Below are 24,057 nucleotides of genomic sequence, written 5' to 3'. Positions count from 1 at the left end.
GTCTACAATTCCTTTAAAAAAAAAAAAAAAAGGGAGAATCATAACTCTCAGAAATCTTGGAAACAAAGCAAACCTCATAAAAAGAGTGGTTATGCAATAAGCAATACTACATCTCTTCAGCCAGCACCATTAAAACTTAGGGCATTTGAAAAAACAGTGAAGGAAAAAATATCAAAATGGGGAAAACCTGTATATTCTACAACTTTTCAGCATCAGAAAGGGTTACTCCAGAACTCAACAATATGAAATGTCTAAATCATAATAAGCAGTGTTTCTCTGGAGTTACTATGCATGTTTGCATCCATAACAGCAAAAACAAGCATAAACATTCATAACACTGTACTCCTTTGACATTAGAGAAGCAGCTAAATTATCTCTTAGAATTTCTTATGCTAACACTGAAGGAACTAATTTTAGTAAACTATAAAAACATTTTATTGGTCAGTTTTCCATGTCATTCCTTGCTAACATGTTGAAGAACATGACAAACATTAATTCATTAATCTATACAGCAGTTCTTCACAGTCTCATCCTATAGGCAGGGGTATCTCATGTATAAGGTAATTTGCCCAAGAAGGAACCATCAATGTTTTAGATCACCGGGGAGAAACAACACAGAACTGGACATTACAAATGTCCTGCAAGTGGAAATTAACATTCAACCCTTTTCATATCAACCTCTAAGAGATGAAGATGAGGAATGGTCAAGTTGCTCCTGTTATTCCATGAAAAAAGGCAACACATGAGAACTTGAAACACTAACTTAAGGTATAAAAGATGTTTGAGAAATGTCAATGAGTGCATGGAAAAAGAAACAAAGTACAAGACTGATCTCTGTCAAAACTCCACTATTTTACTAAATAAAATAATTAAGAAAAAAATATTAATTTAGTGAGCTTTGAGTACTTGAGCTAGAAACAGGTTAATTAAAACACATTTTTTTCTCAGCAGATGATGTTTTATGCAAGACTGATTACTCATTCTTCCCTATCCTAAGTAGTGAAGGGTGAAACTGATGGGCAAGTCACAGTCTTGCTCTTTTGAGGTAAGACTGAATGGGAGCAATGAGATTTCCAATTAATTAAGCCCTTACATTACTTGCTGGTTGCGGCTATTTGTCTATATTAATGGCATTTGAGAGTTGAGTATTACCTACCTCAAACTGAATAAGGACGGCCCCACTTTCCAGCCCTTTCCTTAGCTGCTCCATAGACTCCTCCAGTGTATCACCACCATATTCGGAATAGATAGGAAGAAGAGATTCTGGGATATTGTGAGAATCAGCTTCGTCTTCTGATTTAGGCTCCACAAAGTGTTTAACTACTGAAAGATGTAATGAAAATTAAAATCTGTTATATACAGCATTAATGTATTTGCAACACGTATTAAAATTTACCAACTTGCAAGAACAACAAAGTTTGCAAAGACAAGGCCTCAGGAAAGCAAATAGCAACACATTTAACTGCATTTCTTTATGTACTATATTAGTGTAGAAACTACTAAGAGTAAAACATCCCTTTGACCTTTCAGAAAACAAAACTTCTCAAGGTCCCTACCTATGAAGGAAAAGAACTTGACTTCCAAGCACAAAGAGTTTTTTGCCACAACCTTGCCTTACAGGGTGATCTGCTGAATAGGCTAATGAATCACAACATCCACCATGGTAAAAAACAAATGAGTTTTGCCTAAAAAAGTTTATAGAATAATTAACAGAATATCTCTATAAGAAGCTTATGTAACTTTGGACCCCCAGCAGCAAAACAAACACAAACATACTTAGATTGTACTCCCTTGCCATTAAAGAAGCAACTGAATTGTCTTTTGCAATTTCTCATGCTAATGTTGAAGGAACTAACTTAATAAATGACAAAAAAAATATTATTCAGTTTTCGATCACATTCCTTGCTAACATGCTGAAGAGCATTACAAACATTAATGAATTAATCTACACAGCAGTTCTGTCTCTGTGAAAGCTATTCTGTCACCAAATGTGTCCAGCTGTGGACATTCTCTGCCATCATCAGAACGGCTCATGAAATTTCAGAAAATGGGGAGCTGTTCATACTCATGCCTATACAAGTGACCGGCATGGAGCCCACAGGTTATTTTTAGCTAAGAGCAGACTTCTCTTATCTGCCAGTAGGAAGGGGACTAGAAAAGTTAAGAGAAGACTAAATACTGCACAGAGCCAGTGGAAAGGCCTGTAATAACAGAGGCAGGACTGTTCAGGGAAAACAAGATCAAAAGCCCATCTGTCTTCCTAGAAACACAAGACATTTGTGTTTCAGAAACTCTGTGCAAAGATCTTCCATAATTGTGTGTGTAAAGGTATGACCACAGCTCTTAAGGAAAGTAAATAATAAACTTTTCACATCACCTGAAAGCTCTAGGGATCTGCATGTGTTTAAATGTGGAGCCAGCAAAACCAAGCTGGGTGGGTTCCCCATATTTTAAATACACAAGCTTAGGACCCTGCATATTTCAGAGATTGTCTCTTATTTGCTGGCAGCAATTTAGCAGGTAGCGAGCATTGGTCAAGCTCAGTATTGTCACAAAATGTTTATTGTATAGAATGGAAAGAAAGAAAAGAGGGGGAAAAAAAAAAGCAAGCTTATTTGACTTGTTTCATTGTATAATTGTGCTTGGGAACAGCCCATGGGTATTTGCAAACCCGCAATTGGGGATCTGTGAAATTACACTATATTTACAAAAGAAACCCAACCACACACCAAACTTTTGCAAAGGACTATTTGTTCTCATAGGCTTTTAGACTTCAAAAATAAGAAGAAATTCTAACTTGACAGATTCTGTGTTGCAGTGGTAAGAACCTATATAGTTAAAACTACTTGTATTATTAATTCAAATGCAGGGAGATCTACTTTTTTAGCACAGACCTATTTCCAGTGCACTGAGAACACATCTATGTAAACAGAAGAGAGTACACCACCAAGCATAAGAGCAACAGTCTCAAAAGTATTAAAAGTGAATAAAATCAGCCCAGTTACCTTTCCGCCTGACCAAAAGTGCAAGCTCTCTCGTGTGAGATTCTCTGCTGGCTTTTATGAACATGACCACCTGGTCATGCGTGTGCTCTGAGATATCTCGGCCATTAATTAATACTATCTGATCACCTTCATTCAGTTTTGGAATGCATTTATCAGCCTGTTTCAAGACCAAAGAAACACATTAATGTCATTGCATTCAGTCATGTAAGCAGGAACACATCAGGATATAAAGTTCATCATGTAAGCAAAGCCTTCAGAGTTCTTCTGACAAGGTTTCATCTATCTATCAGAAGTTCTATCAAAAGATTCAGATCTAAAGCTGTCTTTCTTGCTTCAAAGCCTCTCAATGAGAAGCAGTTCAAACAGCATATTGATAGCTATAAAAAGAATTGGTATTTATCAAACATGCATCATCAGATTGCTCTTAAAGATCTAAACTCCAAGCCTCAACAGCCACCGATTATAGCCACTTGTAAATGAATTTCTGGAAAAAGTGTTTTGGGCACATAAGATAACATGCTTCAGTTTTTATACAGTGAATACTGAGAAGTACAAACACGATTTTGACGAACGTAATTTAAGTAACCTGACATTCCCCAGGCATGCACTTTTTAAAATTTAAAGAAATCCATATACATTTCATGTTTTTGTTTGGTGGATATTAAATGATATCTACATATAGAGAACATTCTTCCTCATTTCATTCACTGAAACTTTTAACAAGAAGATGCAGGTAAGTACTCAACCTATGATGCTCAAGTCACTCATTTGTGACAATTTTTTTTGCTACCTGTACTGCTACCTGAGAACACTAAAACAAGGTTTTTTCCATCTCAAATGAAAAATTACAATATGTCTTGTCTTGGATACAGCAATTTAGATTAACTGCTGAACTCTAGGGTTTGTTTGGCTTTTTTCTGCCACACTTCTTGGTATGCTTAGCTCTAAGATCAGTGCAAAGCAATTCAAGCTATGGCCAGAATATGATGATGATGATGCTGTGAAGGTGATTAACGGACTAGAGCATGTCTCGTATGTGGAAAGGCTAAGAGACCTGGGAGTGTTTAGCCTAGAGAAGAGAAGGATTGGGCGGGATCTTGTCAATACATATAAATACTTGAAGGGAAGCTGCAGAGGAGATGGAGCCAGGCTCTCTTCAGTGGTGCCCAGTGACAGGAGAAGAGGCAGTGGGCACAAACTGAAACACAGGAGGCTCCATCTGAACATCAGGAAACACTTTTTTACTATGAGGGTGACTGTGCACTGGAGCAGGTTGCCCAGAAACACTGTCGAGTCTCCCATCTTGGAGTATTCAAAAGCCATCTGGACATGGTCCTGGGCAACTGGCTCTAGCTGCCCTTTGAGCAGGGGGGGTTGGACAAGATGACCTCCAGGTCCCTTCCAACCTTCTGTAATTCTGTAATATGAATGTGCAGGATTCTACTACATTTGAGTGTCAAGTAGTGTAACAATTTTATTTTCATTGCTGTCCTAGTTTTTATTTAGTCTAGGAAGCACCCAGCTACACAAGAGTGATATACTTACATGTACACTCCATTTCATTTGTTATATGAATGAGACATATAACTCATATTACTGTTATTCTCTATTCATCATTGTGCCCTGTATTTCCTTAATGCCAGCACAGGTTCCCTGAACTTTATTCATCCAGTGTTATTAGCCCTATCAAAAAACCATCATCAACCCCCCAAATGTGAACAAGGTGTTCTCATCAGCCCCAATCCTGCTTATATGCCTTGCACTGATGGCTCCTAAAGTAAGCTTATCAGTGAGGTGCTATATTACCAAGTAAAAAATAGGAAGAGATGAAAAGAAGTGACAATGATAGAACCAACGAGAAGAAAAATGCAGAATTAAAAAAAAAAGAGGCAAGGATATGAAGAAGAAAATTAATTGGGAGCCACTTGTGTCAGAGAATAAAGGGAAAGAAAACTTAAGACATGTATGAGTGCCACAAAACAGATAAAGGAAAAGAGAGAGGGAAAAAAGATGTATGCAAGAGGAAAAAATCCCAAGCAGAAATGTTGCTTAAAAATTGAAAAAGGAAAAGAAATAAGGAAAGAAAATAATGAAGGATAGAGAAGATTGACAATGATAAAAAGACAAATGTAAACAGAAGAAGAATGGGAATTATGAATAGCCATGGTGTTCTTCAATACTGATTTAACTAGCTATTCACAGCTCCTCAAAAGCTCCCTCGCCATATTTTGTACAATTTACAAGGGCAAGACTGAAGAATAGAACTATGAGTGATTGAGTGATTTAATCACATTGAAATATTATTGTTTGACATCTAAATTAGTCTCTAGTGATATAAAGACCACATCAGGTCAGTCTAGGAGAGTCAAGAAGTCAACAAGAACATGGAGGGAATGCTGTCTGATCTCCTGTATTTGCCTATAATATAGATTTCTTGGCTGGTTGCTGGCTATTATTCTTTATTACAGATGGAGATTAATATCTTTGCTTGAAGAAATTTTGTTAATCATGTGACATGTTAATGCCTCAGCTCTCTTACTTAAATCATCTCACTATATAAAATACATCTTGAAGGAGAAATAATTCCTTCTATGTAAGCATAATTTGTAGATTTTTCAGATACTGAGCTTTTCCAGCTAATTAATTATGTCAAAGGCTTCCTGTCTTATTGATACACCCAATGTTTCATTTTATGCTAAGCACCTAGTTATTGCTCCAAGAAGCATGCATACTATTTTTCAATGAAAAGCTTTATTAAATAAAATCATGACGACTTCTTTAGCACCTTAGGACATTAAATACTGTTTGTGAAAAAAATCAGTAGAGGACTTTAGTTCAAAAAAATCCCCAACAAACCACATGCGATAAATCGTTGTTCTTTAGATTTAATGCTCTCCCACAAGAATTTTGGCTACTCTATCCCACAATCTTCCCAACATACTAGATTGCTACTGTATCAGAGTAGGATTTTTAAAAGAACTTTAGGACATGAAAGGGACAATAGTGCAGATTTGCTCCCCTTCCTCCACAGAGAATACAGATCTTTTTGTAGGAAAGTGGAGAAAAAGTGACCTACAAACCTGAGAAGTAATCTTAGCAAATAATATTACCAAACAACAACCCTGAGGACAATTTACAGGGTAACGATTGAATCTAGAACAAGTTGAAATAGTAGCAATACAATGAAGGAAATGCATCATTGAGCTAAAATAACGTAAAAATGCGTTAGACTGCTTAACTTGAACTTCCAAATATCAGCTACATATCATTAAACAGTCAAGAACTGGTTAAATGTTGTTTATGGAAAACAACATAATCAATGTCAATAATGCTATGCTCTAAAAATAAGTATAATTTTTTCCTCTTGCTGTAACATGACATGATTTCTATAACACTGCTGTTGAGTATATTGTATTGGATAACTGTTTCCAGTTTATTCCCTGACCCTTGATAACTTGCTGGCTTGGTGGTTTGCGAGGCTAGAGAGGTAATTGGTCACTTGCGTCTATGCCTATGCCACTAACTGGAGACACTTAAATGAAGTCTGTAAGTTAGAAGTCCAGTCCTTTTCCAATCCAAGAGGAAAAAAACAGATCAATACTTCCCAGAAGACAATCTAAATCTGCCAAAGGAAATCGCTGCCTCTGGAGAAGCATCTTTCACTCTCTGATTGTGGAATGAGCCTGTTTGCCCTACATTAACTTCATTATCTCAAATCACCCTTAAGAAGCTTGCTAGCTTGACTATGAATCATTTTAATGACTGTATTATTTTCACTTTGTGGATTTAAGTTATAATGATAGTTTCCTACTACTCTTCTATTCAAATAATATTGTAGTTCATAAAGGAGTGCTATGCACTGCATAAGTCAAGGCACAAATCATAAATGTGACAAAAACTACTTCTCAAACAATCTCTTATAGCTTGATTTACATCATGACATGTAGATACCAGTCCTGTGACTGATTATCAGATTTCAAAAGAGCCTGCAAGACACAGACTACATGAGATTTTTAGGATTAAGCCAGCAATATTTCCTCTCAAGTTTGCACTGAAATTATTTTATGAGAGTTGGGAAATACACTTTGGCAGAAGGGAATTGAAAGAAAATTGAGATAAGGTAGCATATACCTTCACAAATTTATGTAATAATTATTTAGAAAAAAGTTACCACGATGTTATATTACTATTATTCACAATTCAGAAGTAGTATTCAATGGCTGTACTGATTCTAATGAATGTTCCACCTAGCCCATAAATATTTCCACGAGAAAAAAAATCCATAGCAAAATAAGAACAGAGCAAACATTCTGCAATGCCCTCCCCATCAAGTACTCTCCAATCCTATAAATATTTTTAGCCCTAAGGATTTCCTCAGCCTGTTGTGGTTTGTCTAGTCAGTAACTGCTAGCAGGTTTTTCTCCCAACTATTTGTACTCTCCTGACCACCCAAAAAATTATTTTAACCACAGCAGCCTTTGTCAAGGGTTTTCACAGCTCTACTATCTTATGCATGAAGAATTACTTCACTAAGCATGAAGAACCTGACTTTCACTAACTTAACTTGGTCCAGTTCAAGATACGATTTTTGAGATGACAGGGGGAAACAAACATGCTTTCCACTGGTGTCTTGTTTGGCTAATCTTTTCATCTGTGGTTTAAGAAACCACTGGTCAAATCAATTTCTAAAGAGAACAGATCAGCTGCTGTCTCATACTGGTTATGGGTTTCTAAATTTCTATGCATACAGACCTGTGTGAGTGGTGGAGAAAGTAATAAAGGGAGGGATTAAAAGTCTTAAGAATTTACTTACAGGTGATCCTGGAGTTATTCTTGAAACCACTAATGGCATTTTTTGATCTACACCACCCTAGAGGAATGTCAAATAAATAACCACCATAAATATTTCATTATAATAAACATGAGCAGCATTTAAAACAAGTAATGACTTGTTTTTGTATCTATATAAACTTTATGCTCCATTGTTATAGGCAGGGCTAGTAAGATTGAATTTTCATCAGTAAATGGGGGGGGGAGGGTGTGGTGTCTTTAAACCTACCAATTTCTAGTAAACTAGACCCAGTGTCTTTGCTTGGCCATATATTTTAACAGGCAATAAACAGACCAAATGCAATAAACAGACCAAATGCAGCATTTATTCTAACCCTACCCTTCAAGCAAGCCTAATTCAATACGTAAACTTGCAAGGTGGACTGTGTTCTTAGATGCTGTGATGAACCTGCAAGGGACCAGGTAGGATCAACGTTCCAGACAACCATACTCTCTCACTCTTACATGACGTTCTATCACTGCCCCACCAATAAATGTCTGAGGTGAAAAGATCAAACTCTACCCCCATTTTGATATTATGGCTACTTTACACTATCTGCTTAAATGGGATTTCAGTGAGGGAATGTAAAAAATATACAATAGTCAATTATTAATAGTAATTTCCATTTTCTTCATAAATTAATTGTCACCTTTCCCATATGATTTTTTAAATGGATATATTCAACTGGATAGCACAAACTATTTAACTTGTTTTATAATACAGAGGTCAAATTTTCCAAAAGTTGATGCCTTAAATTAGCCTTCCAAGTTCATATTTAAGCAGTCAAATAGGCAGTCTGCTTTGGAAATGTGCCATGTCCATAGTATATGCAACTAAAAAACCCACAGAACTAGTAGAGGCTTATTTCTGTAAATGTTGCTTTAGAATTTAAGGATTAGGCTGCCACTTCCAAAAACTCTCGGTCCATAAGAAATTCCTGTAGAACATAGTGCTTTCTCCAAAGCATTGCATTAAAAATGAAAAATAATCATAAAGTCAAAGCATAGTATCTCTATAAAGCATTTAAAAATAACTAAAAGATTGTTGTTTTACCTTTAGATTAAATCCAAACTTCCCGTCTTCATCTGGTATGATACGCACCAAAAGTAAATCTCCCTCAATTAGGTCATTCTGCAATACATAGAAAAACCAAAACTTTTCTAATTTTTAAAAGAAAATAGCAGCAAATTAGAAAATAGTGCATCCCAATTTAGATGTGCTGAAAAGAATACTCTACATAAAGCCACATTTAAAATAGGAAGAAGCTAGGTTACAGAACATAGTCATGATTGTAACCTTTTAAAATTGTAAAAACAGCAACATACATAACAGCAAATATGTTCTCTGCTTGCTCTGTCCTAACACTGTTACTCTCATCTCAGCTTTCTCAGTTGATAGCTCTTATTAAAATTTTCAATGTGTTGTCTTTACTAAAGGTGATTTAAAGGGGAAAAAAAAAGTTAGGTGCAATTCTACTCTAGGGGCTATGAAGTGACTACTTTTTCCCCAGTTTTTCTCCTGTGCATGGGTGCATTGGTATCTTCTGCAAGAGATCCACAAGCCAGAAGGATTAAAAGTTGGCAGCAGCTACTGGACAGGCAGGTTATGAAGCTGTTCAGCACCACCCTGGAACGGTCTGGAGAAAGGGGAGGAATGATCCGTTTCCATAACGTTAGCAGGGAGCAGCTGCTCTCTAGCCAGCGCAGAAGTCAAAGGATGATGTTTAGCCATCCTAAAGAGGAGATGCCTGGGATAAAGCAGAGTTGTGTCTTTTATCAAGACATACAACAGCTTGAGTTATCTGATCTTTCCTTGGAGAAATAAGATTTAATCACGTAAGTATCTTCCCCTGAAGATGCTTCTGGAAACCTGGACACTGGAAATCAACGTAGTTGTCAGCCTTGCCTACCATATTGTGTACACAGTCTTGGTTAAATTTGAATAGTAAGACAAGATTTACTCTTATTACTGCATGAAATATGATCATCCTGGAATACAAACACACTTTTTGTGGGTTCTTAATCTACAGTTCAAACCTACACTTAGTACTAGTTTTGACTTTAAAAGAAGGCAATTGAACATACCTTATCACAGTAGTACTGACTGGAATCTTCTGTCGAGCTACTTTTTATAACGTTGTCATATGTTTCTAAGAACTGTTTATCAACCCCTTCCAGTGGGTAAGGGCCAGAAACGTTACCAACTCCATTGGGAGAGGAAGCCAAGGCTTTAGGTGAGGTACGGGTCAGAGAACTCTGCGTTGGACTGTTTCCCAATACATTCCTTCATTTAAAAAGGATAAATAAATATTACAAAGGTATCGTTATCCAAATTTTTAAATAAAATAGTAAAATATACAAATGCAGTTCCCAGTTAAAAGAACAAGCCAACTTTATACTTCAGATTTAACACCATTTCTTGGGTGCAAGGTAACAGGATTGGAGTATGATCTAAGCCTATCATTTGATCAGTGGACATCTAGGAGAATGGACAAAACAAGAGCATCAAAATATTTGGATGTCAGCAGTGAAAGGCACTGTTGTAGTGGTACAGGAAATCACAGTAATGAGAAGAGAGCTGAACCCCAGGGGACAGGCACTTCAGTTGCCAATCCTACCCATGAAAGACTTTTGCCGTGATTCCACTCACTCTTGCAAAGCACTTGTTTTTCATTCCTCCCTCTTATGAGGGCCATCTCAACCTCATCCCTCCAGGAGAAGGTGCTTTGCAGAAAAGTCATGGTAAATTGTCAGAGAAATAGGAAATGAAGTGACAATGAAAGATTTAAGGACAGTTAATATATTCTGTCATTGACATAGCTATAATCATGAAGAATGACCCAGAATTAAATGGGGGTGCCGACCTGCCCTAGTGAGTCAAGAACCTTAAAATTCAAGAATAACAAAAATGGGTAAGTAAATGAACACCTCAAATCTCAGAATTGGCCAAATCGCCTGGTCGTGCTCCAGGACCATTCAAACATTCATTTAGCTCATGCCCTCTTCTGAAGAGAATGAAATGCAGAACTCTATCAAACACAACTAAACCCCTCTAACTGGATCAAACTCACAGATACCAGACCTCCGAACTGCGCCGTTTTTATAAATACTACATAGTACTTTGTGAAAACCTCTGTCCTGCAGAAAACTCAGGTATAACTCTGACACTGTTTCATATCCCTAACACACAGCGCTGTGTACGGCAAAAACCCACTCCTAGCTGCTTGTATTGCCCCGCTGCAGACAGACCTTTTAACTTAGATGGTAGAGCATGATGCTCAGTGGCAGTACTTCTTGCAAGAATACTCTGCACCGCTACTGACAACCCAGCACTGCAATGAAGCGTATTTGATCCTTGGAAGTACACAGGCTGTTAGCTGTTTATTGCAGTTTATCCCTAAAAGCAACATCAAATTCTCACAGGGTTAAAGTAGCAGAAGTACGTGCAAGTAAACCTTGGCATTGAAATTTGTAAATTCATACGTTCGTCTCTGCTCTGGTGCTAGTCTGACTATGTATGTGAGCTTTTCTGAACCATTTCCAGCAGCCACTGCTAGCTGTCAGTGGAGAAGTAATACTGCACTATAGCAGAATGTAGTTTAGGCTTTTAACATCCAGGACTCACACTGCAGCAAACTTTAATAATGCAAACACTTATTTCTTGGCTTGTGGAAATCTGACTGCAAACAAACATTTTGAAAGGTGCCATCATGCAATTCTTGCCATAATATTTCTGATGTTCAGTTATACTATGTGTACTTGGCGATGGGAATGAAGTGTTTTGTGCAACATTTGCAGAATTTTCAGTTGTTACAGAAAATATTTTTCCAGCCTTCAGGAGATATTATTCACTTGGCGCTCTCAATAATTTCAAAATACCTGGAAGTAGTGAACTACAATGACACTTAAAAGGAATTACACTGTTAAAATTTTGTTTTTATCTGATAGCTTCCAGGACTCTTCATGATTCCTGCGAGGTCAATGGTAAGCAAGCAGGAACATTGTATATGTAAATACATCCCAATAAAATTTTTGAGGACATAGTAATTAAAAAAAAAAAAAAAAAAAACAAAAACACAACAAAACACAAACATTTCACTTACAAGTTGAGATTACAGATCATAATGATTTTTCGATATAGGAAAAAAATTAACAATACCAGAAATATATGACAAATTATTTCAGTTAATGTTTTCTGGCACTACCTGAAGAGTTACCAGATAAAATTACCAGTGGATTTTTGAATCATTAAACTTTTACAAGAGTTTTTAACCAACTTTTTTGTTAATAGTCATTAGAAGTGTATTAGGACTTATGGCTTTCCATGTTCTGATCCAAAAACTCAATCTTTCTCATAAATTTTTACAATCATCATTGGTTTATACATCTATGTCTTCTAACCATACAAGACCAGTACTTTGAAAAATCAGTTCAAATTATGTATTTTATCATATATCTTAAAGCTAGAGATTCTACAGTAGAAAGTTCAAAGAAAACTCACTTTGGTGATTCTTGTTCAGATGACCTGTTAAAAAACAACAGTAAATGAACATAAGTTAAGTCTTCAGTAAAACAAGAACTAAACTCTAATTGAAAAACAAAACAAAAACCTGTATAAAAGACAAAAGATGTGCTCACAATAAATTAAAGAATACTTAATCCTGAAAGTCTGAATCAGACAATTATGGAATTTATGAAACAGCAAAAATCCCAGGGCAGCTTAACTCCTCACTTCCACTTTTGGCACAAGCCCAACTACACACAACACACAACTGCTACCACAACTGCGCAGAAGTTTACAGAAGCAATTATTTAGGAAGACACACTACATCATTTAAGAAAGTTTTAGCTGTAGATCACAATGACTACAGATGTCACTGACTGAATTTTGTAAAAAGTCAACTGTGGCAAAATCTTTATGTATAGGTAACAAGAAATGAGCACAGTCTGCTTCAGAAGCATGAATTTTCTTACACATTCTCATAATGCAAGAGCAGAACAGATGCTGACAGAGAACTTTAAGACAAAGTACACTAAAGCAGAAGTGGTTACACAGATGATGACATTTAGCATGGAAAAGAAATCAAAATCTACAATACATAGCATTTTCCAAGGCATTCAATTAGCTTCATCAGAAGTCACCTGAAACAGTGAGCTAACCTACATTACATCAATTAAAACAATAGCTGTGATACTAAGACTAATGCGACTAATGCTCACAAGGTGAAGCAAGTTTAAGGCAGATGGGATAACTTTACAAAATTAATTAAGTAGTGACCAAAAAAGCCTGGAATGATGTAAGTCCATGCTGGAAAATTACAAATATGAAGTGGTTTGGTTTGAATGTAGAGTTGTTGAATTGTCAAGTTATAGGAGGGAATTCACAGTATACAGTTAAATTTTTAATTATTGTTCTCTAAAACAACCTCAATACTAAGAATTATGCACTATGTTTCATCAAAACTACAGTAAAAATAGCAGCAGTATCAGTCTAGTTAAGTTTCCTATATTCTACAATACGAAGAAATTCTTCTTTTAGAGGAAGAGATTGTGAAGTTTGATTCCCTAACAATTTGTGGAAGTTTGAGTTGTGCATACTTTTAATTTTTTTTAAAGCACTAACGTTCTTCCTTTTTAACTGCATTCATGCCCCCCTTCTAATTCCACTGACATCCATCCCCATTCTCCCACAAATACCTCGTTCTCCTTGTTTGCAATCCCCATAGTATTTTTACCCCCTAAATACCAGCAGCGCACAGCAGATCCTTTGGGAACGTGCACTCACTCGCTGCCTGGTCAGCCCACATCTAAATGGAACCATTGAACTTGTACTGTTGAAATTGCTCAGAAGAGGATAAGATCAGTTTAAGGGCTTTTTTCTGCCTAGTCACTGACTTTCACTAATCTTACAGATTACTACATCAGATTTGACTGCAATTGTCCAGATGTTCTAAAGTGGAACCAGAGGCAGAAAGGCAGTGCAATGACATAAAAAAGGCAGTGCAATGACATAAGCCTTATTTCCTTAGGAAGTCATGCTAAAAATAATGAAACATTAAATTTATTTTTGTTTAAGCTACTAATTGATTTCCTTCTGAGGAAAAGAACAATGAAACTGTACACCTTTTCTACATTTTGACAGAGTAGAGCTACAGCTCTATTACCAAATTCTATGTGGAATTCACATTGCCATAAGTTAAACCCTTTCAAAAGCCTTCACCAAAAATTTACACCGTGTAAAACTGTGACGCAAACAGACGCAATGTCCCTATTTTAATATATCTCCCCTCTTCCCCCCCAATAGTGTGACGTTATTTGAGACTGAATCCAACTTGGGCTTCCATTCATATGTTGTATATTAACATACAGCAAATTTTCATCATCTCACCAATACATTTGGAGAATTAGATGTGGTATATAAATTCTTAGTAATATTTGATGAAGGTTTATCTGTTGAATTATTTGACTTCAATTCAAACATATCTGAAAACATATCAAACTCTGAAAAAGTTACTGAATCTTTCTGTAACCTTTTAAAATGGAAAAAGTAACCAAAAATTTGACCTAGAAAGCAACTGAATTCAGTGCTTAAAAGAACTCATCAGGGATAATGCAGCTGTGTCTTCCTGAAGTCCTTAGTAGGTCAGCATGCTACAGCTGCAGAATTTTGATCTCCACAACTTAAATAGTATTTCCAACATTTAATTACTTACTGATACATGAATAACTAGATGATCTTTTCTGGCTATGCAGTATTCCACATTTTACTAACATATCTTTCTCATTTCACAACATAGGACAAAGACCATATTTTAAGTCAATAAAAGAGAACACTCACCAGACCAGCCATTCCACTTTTTCATCAAGAAAGAGTGCCCTTCCTTGCAAGGAGATTAAGCTTTCCATTGGTGCAGCTAACAAGCAAGCACTGTAAAACTGCAGGTAATTTCTCTTCCTTACTCCACAATATATCTAAAATTATGCCATTTCAATCTTTCACTCACTATGGATTGCTCTGTCAGTGATAATCTTTATCATAAAATGCTTGGCCCTGAAAAAAAAAAATAATCTAACTGTCCTCTTCTGTCAGGAGGACAGAAAGGAAAGGTCTTGAGGAAAGACCCCTCCCTCCCCATTTCGGTGTGCCCTACCAGGGAATTCTGCTATTCTGAGAACCAAGGATGATGAACTACAGCAGAGTAAAATCCCGAGAAAAAAGGGACAACTGAAACAATAGAACAGTAGCAAAACTCCCCTTTTACAAACAACTGAAGGAAACATCTGTAGGTTTATGCCCTTTTGGTGTTCTTGAAGTTCTTAAAGCTTCTTTTATTGCAACACCTGCAGGGCTGGGGACACTGAGTGTGCCAGCACTTCCATTATCATCTCTTTTCTGAGAGCTCACCGTTAAAACTGAGATTATTATTCAAGCCAAATAAGTAGAAGATATTTATAGCAGCACTTTTTGCTGCCTTTTAGAGAAATTTATACCCAGAATGACTTGCACAGTTAATGGTTAGCATTTCTGCAAACCAAATGACTGTGTGAGAAGGCCATGTAGATTCTTTGTACTGCATACTTAAGAGTACCACTACAGAAAAAACCTGTGAACTTCATGGTATGCACAAGTTTTACAGTGATTTTCTATGAATTCCAAACATTCACATTTGTATGCTGCTGCCATCACCCATAAAAGGATACTTTCAGTTATTCTGCATTGCCTCTATGGACCATATTCCAGTTTACCAACTTCCCATAAAAGTTTCATGTATTTTGATACTCTGCAACCGCTTGGCTTGCTGCAAAGTTTGTCTTATCATAGATTTGCAATTCAACTTTAAGACTCTTTTTGGATACAAAATGATTGTTTTTTGAACTGGCAAGGAAAGCGTAGTACATTTTAATAAGGATATATTTAAAAAGAAAGGTTTACATGTAAGCAAAACATATACGTACTATTTTCATGTATATTTGAGTGGAAAAGCACAGTAAAACTCATAAAAGTCTATTAGTAGTAGTCTTAAAACCCCAATTTGAGACTAATAGAAACGTTCTGAGATCCATTACCTAGTACTGGGAGAACATCTTCCTCGAAAAAGACTGAAGTACATGAACAAGGACAACAGACTCTTGGGAAATGCAGCAGATTTTGTAAGAACAAGGAATTGAACACGTCTGCAGATGACTAAAAATTAAGGCTAAATAACTTAGTCTAATTTTCTTTTTAATTAATTGCAATTTTCTACCAAGCAACTAGTTACTAGGACTTGGCTGGATACATCTGAAGAGTACTTTCATCAACTGTAGTGCTTTAAAAAATTTGTTCACAAAAAGAATCATATTTTAGTAAAAGTAATGATGTGGTCCCACAGGACATTCACAAAATCTCACTGTGCAGCTACAGTTTATTGTCTATCAAAATAGTAAGCTGAAAGAATTGAACAAATAGAGCATACGTTCAGGAAGTCTATTTTCAGCGCAATACCTTCACCAGATGATGCATCACACTTATACAAGGAGCGTATAAGCACTTCCAGAAATTCATAGCATAGTGCAAGTGAATTTCCTTTTTGTATACTAGTTCATCATTTCATTTCCTTCCTCTCCAACTCTGGCACTGTACACATTATGCCATCTATATCACCAGCAAAAGATAGCTTTAGAACATACACGAAAGAGGTTTACAGCTTTGCAAGCATGTTTAACTTTACGAGAAAAGCTTATGCAAGAATACATTTATAACAAGTAAAATTGTAGACTTAAAGTAATTTAGGTTGGAAGGGATCCTGAGAGAACACCTAAGTTCTTGTTCAAAGAAAACCAACATCAAAGTTAGATGAGGATGTTCAGGTCCTTGTCATGTTGTGTTTTGAGGTTCTCCAAGGATGGAAACATCTCCACCTTTCTGTCAGTGTGTACGAGGGCTTAACTAATCTCAGTGTGGGTTTTTCCATCCCCCCCCACCCTGTCTTTTGAGCATTTCCCTTGCTGTAATTTGTGTCTATTGCCTCACGTGTTTTTGCTGTGCACCTCCTAGAAGAGTTGGCCCTGTATACTTGATACCCCTCTTTTGGCAGAGTAAGGCAACAACGTGACTGACCCCTCCTCAACCCCCACAGCCGTCTGGTTCTCCTTATACATCATATGCTTGCATCTATTAATAGCTAGCCAGATTTACATCACCAATCAACATATGACTTTAAATATAAGATCTATAATGCCTCATCTGTCAGCTAGTTTTTCTTACTGACTGATATTATACCTCATCACATAGAAATGTGTTTTACAATTTTCTTTCTGAAATACAGGTTAAACAGAAAAATTTACAGCTGATTTTTTCTGTTAGGCCACTGAGTCTATCTAAAAAATTACCAAAACACTTCTTCCTATGCCGTCTGCTATTCTAAACCAAAAAGACGCCTTTGGTTTATTTAATTATAGAGTGAAGAAGAGAAACTGAATACCGTTCAAGTAGCAAAACCTTCCACACAGCTTTATCAGATTATTTTTCCAAGGTAATAATCCAGTTACTTATTCCCATAAAAAACACCTTATATACATAGTTAAATTTATATATTCTTTCTAACATGTACTCTTTTTTTTTCCCCCTCAGAAAATTGTGTTCAAAAACATGAAAAAGGGCATTAAGAGAGCAAGCTACAGCTGTATTAACAGTCCAAACTATTACACCTACTGTATAAAAACATTTTAAAAAAGCACAAGCCATTAACCTGAATTTAAAAGGTCAAAAATAAGCTCTGCTCCTCACAAAGGAGAAAATGGTGCTGCATAGGTAACATGAATAAGATTATCCTGAACCACAAAGAAACCTGTTTGTTTCAGTAACCTTTTGCTTCTAACACCTTCTTGTCTGAAAGAAACACCAATTTACTTTAATGAGACAACATTCAATTAAGGGGCAAGTGTGGGTTTTGGTAACAACACATGGTCTTCCCACCTTAAATAAGAGTGGAGGATACTTTTCCCATTTCATAGGGACTAGCTGAAAACCATGCAGCTTCTCGTAGCTGGTCTCTCACAGGTTAAGAGCATTAAACAACACAGTGTTTTTCAGTTTTCATTTCCTGACATTCATTCATTCATTCATTCACTTTCATTTCTCATTTCACTCTGAAGTGTGAACATCTGTATCACACCTCAGGCACCAGAGGATGCTTGAGAAAAAAGAAAGGAACATACAGGGAAAATTTAACTTCAAAGCTCCTTAAATACTACTTGGTTACACATTATGTTTTCATGGCAAACCTTGGACCTCAGTATTTTAGGTTTACCAAGTGTTTAAAATGTGTATTATTGAAACATTTAAATCTGCAGATTTTTAATTTACAATAAATACTTCAACATAAAGAAACAAGGAAACTCCTTTCAGTCATCTCAATTTTCACTTATTTACTTGAAGGTAAAGGGTAAGCTAGTTTCAATTTTTTTTTGCTCTTCCTGTAACAGCTCATCGATGAAGAATCCTACATATGAACTATTGGGTGTGATAAGCATTAAGTTACATTCCTTATATATTAGCTACATTTAAAATTTATTTTTTTAAAAAACAAATGACAACACTAAGAACCAGAACTTGCACTGGGGATGAACAGTGCAGCCTTTCAAGACAAAAACTGCCATCTGATACAAGATCAAGCATGTCACAGCACATGATTCCAAAATATAATCAGCTTATTGCCTTAGTTAAAGCCAAAGTAGATTTGAAGGTTACTGATTAAATTGAAGACATTTTGGAATTTCCCAACCTATTCCTAAACAGTGTCATATACTTCAATATGACTAATTCATTTTTACTGTTGCCTTTTGCCCTCAGATGACATAGTAGCCTACAGATTGCATTAGTGTCACGGAAAGGTGTATCTGTAACGATGATTTGTTCCTCTACACCAGCGAGATTTTCCTCATTCCAAGTTTGGGAACTCTAGTGGTACCTTTATCAAGAAAATTGCAACAGTGGTAAACTTTAGGTACCATAAACGGTAAAAAAAGTGAAAATTGTGATCAAAAAGAATGCCTTGCACAAGTCCAGCACCTTGCCTTTAAAAATAACCAGCTGTAGTTTAAACTTGTTACACTGAAAGGGAAACATTTTTCTCAAAGGCAAGCTCCTTCAGGAGCTCTATCCAGGCTACCTATCAGGATAGCAAATGGTCAGGATGGGTTGATGCCAGGTAGCCTGTTAGTACAACACAGTTTTGGGGAAAAAAAAAAACAAAAAACAACCAAAATAAAGCAGTTTTTCAGCAGAGATAACTTTAAAAATAATAAAGCCTCATAATATAATTTATTTTCTATCTTAAAGGAAAGCTTCATATTCGTAAGTCTTCCCTAATGTATATCTCAGTGTGTACAGACATCTGAAGATAAGATATGTAACCTCACAGAACAGAGAGGTTTTCTACCTTGCTTAAAATAAGAAATGTAGTAACTGTGTAGTAGCAGTGCTTCAATGAAGAAAATGCAAGTCTCTCAAGAAAAACATCTTCAGGGAAGCTGAAGTCAAGACTAGGGAAAGCCAATTTTAACTGAAAAACAGTTATCAAACAGGTGCACTTAGCATGTTTTATCTCAATATTATCCTTGAAATAATTTAAAAAACAAAATAATAATAGTATCATGTGCATAGGTATATAGACATGGGATAAATATAGTGACAGAGTGAGTACAACATATAGTCAGAAGATAGACTAGATTACCTGCTCTGAACTGGTGAGGCACAGCCACAAAAAGTGTGGTATAACACAGAAAGCAACTCTATGGGACTTCGGAAGGCTCAGTCTGGAATCCGTGTCCATGTCAGTGTTAATTTTTCAGTGGCAGGAGCAGTTGGATGAGTTGGAGAGCAGGAGAGCAACAAAGAGGAGAAGGAACTGACAGGGGAAGCTTTCTTCACAAAGGCTAGGGAGCCCTGGGCTAAATAAAAGCCCTCTTGAAGTCCTCTTCAGCACTGTCTTTGTTGACAGGTTTTGTATGCAGCTGTGATTCGAGATGGTTGGCTTAGATAGGCAAACCTATTCATGCCCTGTGAATAAAGCTCTATTTAATATATGTTAATTTGGGATTAGAGCAATTTTTTGTTTATAATACATGTGTAATAGCTCCGATCCTTTCTGCAGACACTAATCTGAGAGAGAAAAATTGCTTCTTTTCACTATGTCTGAACCTCAAATTGTACTTGAATGTGCAAGTACCTTAGATAATTTGGGTAGCAGAAGCAGTCTAGCCACACCAACATGAGACAGGGTTGCCCTGGTTTTCTGGAGTTCGCCTATGCACGTGGTTTGCTCTGTTTTCTAATTTTCTTTTTTCCAGTCATGTCCTGTAGGTTATACCTCATAAATTTCAGTCGGAAGGTAGAATGTTCACACAAAGTACATTTTTAAAACAATCCCCGTATTCTTCAGAGAAACTATAATAAATGACAAAATATTCTTGTCCCTCATCTCCAGCATGTTTATTTAAAAGTATTTAGCAGTAAACATAGTTCTAGATGTTGACCTGCCAATATAGTACGACATATTAAAGAAATGGAAGAAGAAATGTTGATAACTGATGTGTTTTATGCCCTCTAAGCTAACAGCTGTTCCACATAATTTGTCTATTAAATTGTGTACTGTTTTATGGAAAGAAAACAGAACTTGATTGATTCCCTTAAGCAAGTAAACACAGCAAGGAAGAAAATCAATTATTAAGAAACTAATTATATTTGGTATTGTCAGGAGGTAAAATGAAGTGTGTATGGAAATACGTGCAGTTGTATGTACTCTGCCAGCAGCAGCAGCTTCTACAGTTCTGATACCCACCAAGGTTCCAAATGTGCCTTGATAGGGTTAGGGACACAGTGAGTCTTGTTATACAAATTTTACCTGTACATTTGTTTCGAAAAGCACCATGCCGCAACATGTCCGTTTGAAGGCAGGTCTATCTTGGACCACTTATTGTTTTGACAAAAAGGACTTGAGACATTACCTGGGGGCTGGAGTGAAACAGGTGAAAACTATCACCCCATCCCAAAAAGCTGATGGCAGCCTGAAAAGAACCGTATCCTGTGCTAACTGCAGCTTGCACAGTCTTGAGCTTCAGATATAGTAAATGAAATTGATGTAAACATTTAGTTTACAGAAATCAAGCAGCTGCGTGATTATAATAAAGATTTGACATAGCAGAAAATTCAGCGATTAAAAATCAGCATCTTACAGTTGTTTGCTAATAACTCTCCAAAAATTTTCAGGTATTTTTCATATCAAAGCTATTCATTAGTTGTAAATAGCATTAACTAACACCTTTTTTGATAGCCTTAAATGGCAGGCTAGGCAGTAAAAAAATAGTCCACTAAAGACACATAAGGTAGCAGGACTATGAGAAGCTACTCTTGGTTCTCCTCTAAGGGGAAAGAAAAACAGATTTACAATTTCAGGTTTTTTCCATAACACATTTCAGTTATGTCAATTCAAATCTAATAAAGACCAGCACGGCAAAAATGGGTACGTTAGCTCTATCAGTACACTGCAAGGTGATTTATAGTTAATATCTAAATATTCCTAAAGTGTGGCAAAAGTGCAGGATAAGTGTTTGTCCATATTTAATACTGAAGATACACAGAGGTTTTTTTGGGGGGTGTTGGTTTTTTGTTGTTTTGTTTTGGTTTTTGTTTTTTTTTTAATAAAACAGATTTAGCTGATAGGGTAAGATTCCCTGTTTCAATAAAGCATTCAGAGAAAGACAGACTTGACTATACATACATAGTTAATCTTACTTTACATCTTTCAACAAGGAGAGTGAGGTAAGTAATGACTACTGTAAGAGCATAAAAGAAAAACTGGAATGTGGACTAACATAAGCTGTTGAAAACATCAGTGTAGAGAAGAAGCATTTTTTTTTTATTTGTATGTGTTCTGTATATTTTACCTCAGTTAAAAAAGAAAGTATTAATGACCATTTTACTTCACTAAAATAACAGTCAATACAACAAAGGCTCATTCATTCCATGTGTTACATTCTCCTTCCAAAACACGTACTTCAAATTTAAATTAATCAGATTTATGCAAGTATTTTTTCATTATCTGCAGAGTATCAAATATTATAAACATACCCAAGAAACCAAGAATTGGGATAAAACTTATAGAAAATCTGGTTTATGAGACAGGAACAGTAAGCCTCTCCACAATGAGTGATATTACTTGGATACAGCACAGCTGTTTACTGCTCAGAAAATAAATGAATGTGCTATTTTCAAATTTAGAACATCCTATTTTCACTGTTTGAGAAATAGCATAAAAGCAGGCTTCCCCACTCCATTCTCAGTAGGCATAGGAAAGGTGAAACAGGAAGGAAAGGAAAAAAACTACAGGGGAAGAAAAGAAAAATAAAAGAAAAAAACCAACAACGTACTAACTGGCTAAACAAAATCTGGTACACACAGAACACAGCATGGTAACTTAGTTTTCTGTCTACCCTCAGATGTCTCTTCTTCTACCCTTATCACCTCCTCTTAGGGTCTGACTCCTGTTGTTTTTACTCAGAAAATACTTCTAAAAGTGTATAATCTGTAAATGTTAAAACACAGGAAAGACACGGCTTCCTATCTGTGACTATTCACAACATTTAGCAGCATCACTTTTATATATTATCATGGCTATTACTGATCCTACTAGCACTAAGGTTTATCTGACTTCCAGTCAGAAAAATAGAAAAACAATTTAAAACACCACAGCGACAAACTCCAAATATGCATACATGTTATTTTTTCCCCTTCTTTCATAGAAACCTCTCTGCTATAGTGTAGTAACAACACATAAATAATAATAAACAACAATAAATTAAAATTTCAAGAAAACAGTTTAAATCCATAGCTTAAAGCTACAATTTGTAGCTGTACGTGAGCACAGAGGTAGGTGTCCTACCAGCTTCCACTAATACATTGCTTCTCAAAATACATCTTGCCTTAAAAAGTTACTAGGGATCACTAGAAACCATTTTTCCTTTTCTAACATTACAATGCAACCTGCATTTTAATACATAGTATTCTCCCCAGCTGAAAGTTTTGAAGTAGCTCTGTTTTCTTTTTGAGACTGAACAATCAATAATTTTGTACGTTGTTTCTGAAGTTAATACTGTGTTAATCTGAAGTTACTCATTAAGAAATAACTCTGTAAGATAAGAGTATAGCCACATGTAAAATGTAATATATGAGCAAACAAATAGTCAGCGCACAATGATAGGTGCTTCAAGCCCTGGAAGCAAACCTAGCAGTGGTTAGATTGCTGCAGGGGAGGACGAAACTGGTCCTCAAGGAATACAGCAAAAATGCCTCAAGGCAAAAAGCAGAGACTGCTTTTAGACTAGCAATCTACAATTCCTCTGAGGAAGAAAAAGATAGATGACCGCTAGCATTAGTATGTTCTCGTATTTACTCAAATGCAGTAACTCTTTCAACTGACGATGCTGAGCTGGAACATAAAAGGAAACTCTTTAAAGCATTTGATAAGTCTTTCCCCCCTCCCCCCAAAAAAGGTTATAACAGGTAGGAACGGGTTGCAGAACCTACTAGGAAACAGGATATTACAGGATATTACAGATATGAACAACCATGCCTTAATAGCATCTCTAATTTTACTGGGAACCCAACTACTAAGAATTGTTTAGGGATGAACGGTCGCTTTGTTTTTAACCTGTCATTTTGTAACACGGCATTTCCAGTTTAGTGATCTGTCAAAATAAAGCTTACACAAACATAAAACTGTTTGAACTCATTTTAATTTTATAACTGATCACAATTGTTTTATATTAACGGTGTTTGTTTTTTGTTTGATGCTTTCTAAAAAAATCAAAATAGGTAACGAATTGTTTGCAGAAGTCCTTACCTCCTCTGTGGACTACGGTTCTGAGAGAACTCTGAATCACTGTCCTTTGATGTTGGAGAGCCCTTATATGTATAAAAAACATCCTCTGTTTCAGTAATATAACTAATCTCATTTGTAAGGTTATCTACAGATGAGTGTCGTGGTTTACGAATTTCATGACGTAGTCTAGGACTCCGCCTTAAAAATAAGGAACACAAACACAAGTTGGAAAATCAGAATAATTCATAAAACTTTATGTAAGTGAAATTTCCATCCTATTGCAATCTATGTCCTGAAATCTTCACAACAGACTTATAGGTCTCACCAAGTAATCAGTTTTTAAACATTTTGTATGGTAT

The 24,057-nt window shown here is 36.1% G+C and overlaps 1 protein-coding gene across 1 annotated transcript in view; it reads right to left on the bottom strand.

Annotated features, from left to right (window-relative positions):
- The window catches only part of PTPN3 (protein tyrosine phosphatase, non-receptor type 3), a gene marked incomplete at both ends in the record, with an annotated part of 68,155 nt that overhangs the window by 3,740 nt on the left and 40,358 nt on the right, over window positions 1-24,057 (bottom strand). The window contains 7 exons of the mRNA XM_010296315.1: window positions 1,157-1,323; window positions 3,006-3,162; window positions 7,819-7,875; window positions 8,890-8,967; window positions 9,921-10,119; window positions 12,337-12,360; window positions 23,720-23,896. Coding sequence (XP_010294617.1) covers window positions 1,157-1,323; window positions 3,006-3,162; window positions 7,819-7,875; window positions 8,890-8,967; window positions 9,921-10,119; window positions 12,337-12,360; window positions 23,720-23,896 — 859 coding nt within the window. The remainder of the gene's footprint in view (window positions 1-1,156; window positions 1,324-3,005; window positions 3,163-7,818; window positions 7,876-8,889; window positions 8,968-9,920; window positions 10,120-12,336; window positions 12,361-23,719; window positions 23,897-24,057) is intronic.

This window comes from Phaethon lepturus, unplaced genomic scaffold, assembly GCF_000687285.1.
Source record: "Phaethon lepturus isolate BGI_N335 unplaced genomic scaffold, ASM68728v1 scaffold16121, whole genome shotgun sequence".
Classification (NCBI taxonomy): domain Eukaryota; kingdom Metazoa; phylum Chordata; class Aves; order Phaethontiformes; family Phaethontidae; genus Phaethon; species Phaethon lepturus.
Note: the sequence above shows the minus strand (reverse complement) of the source record. Positions and strands in the feature narration are given on the sequence as shown.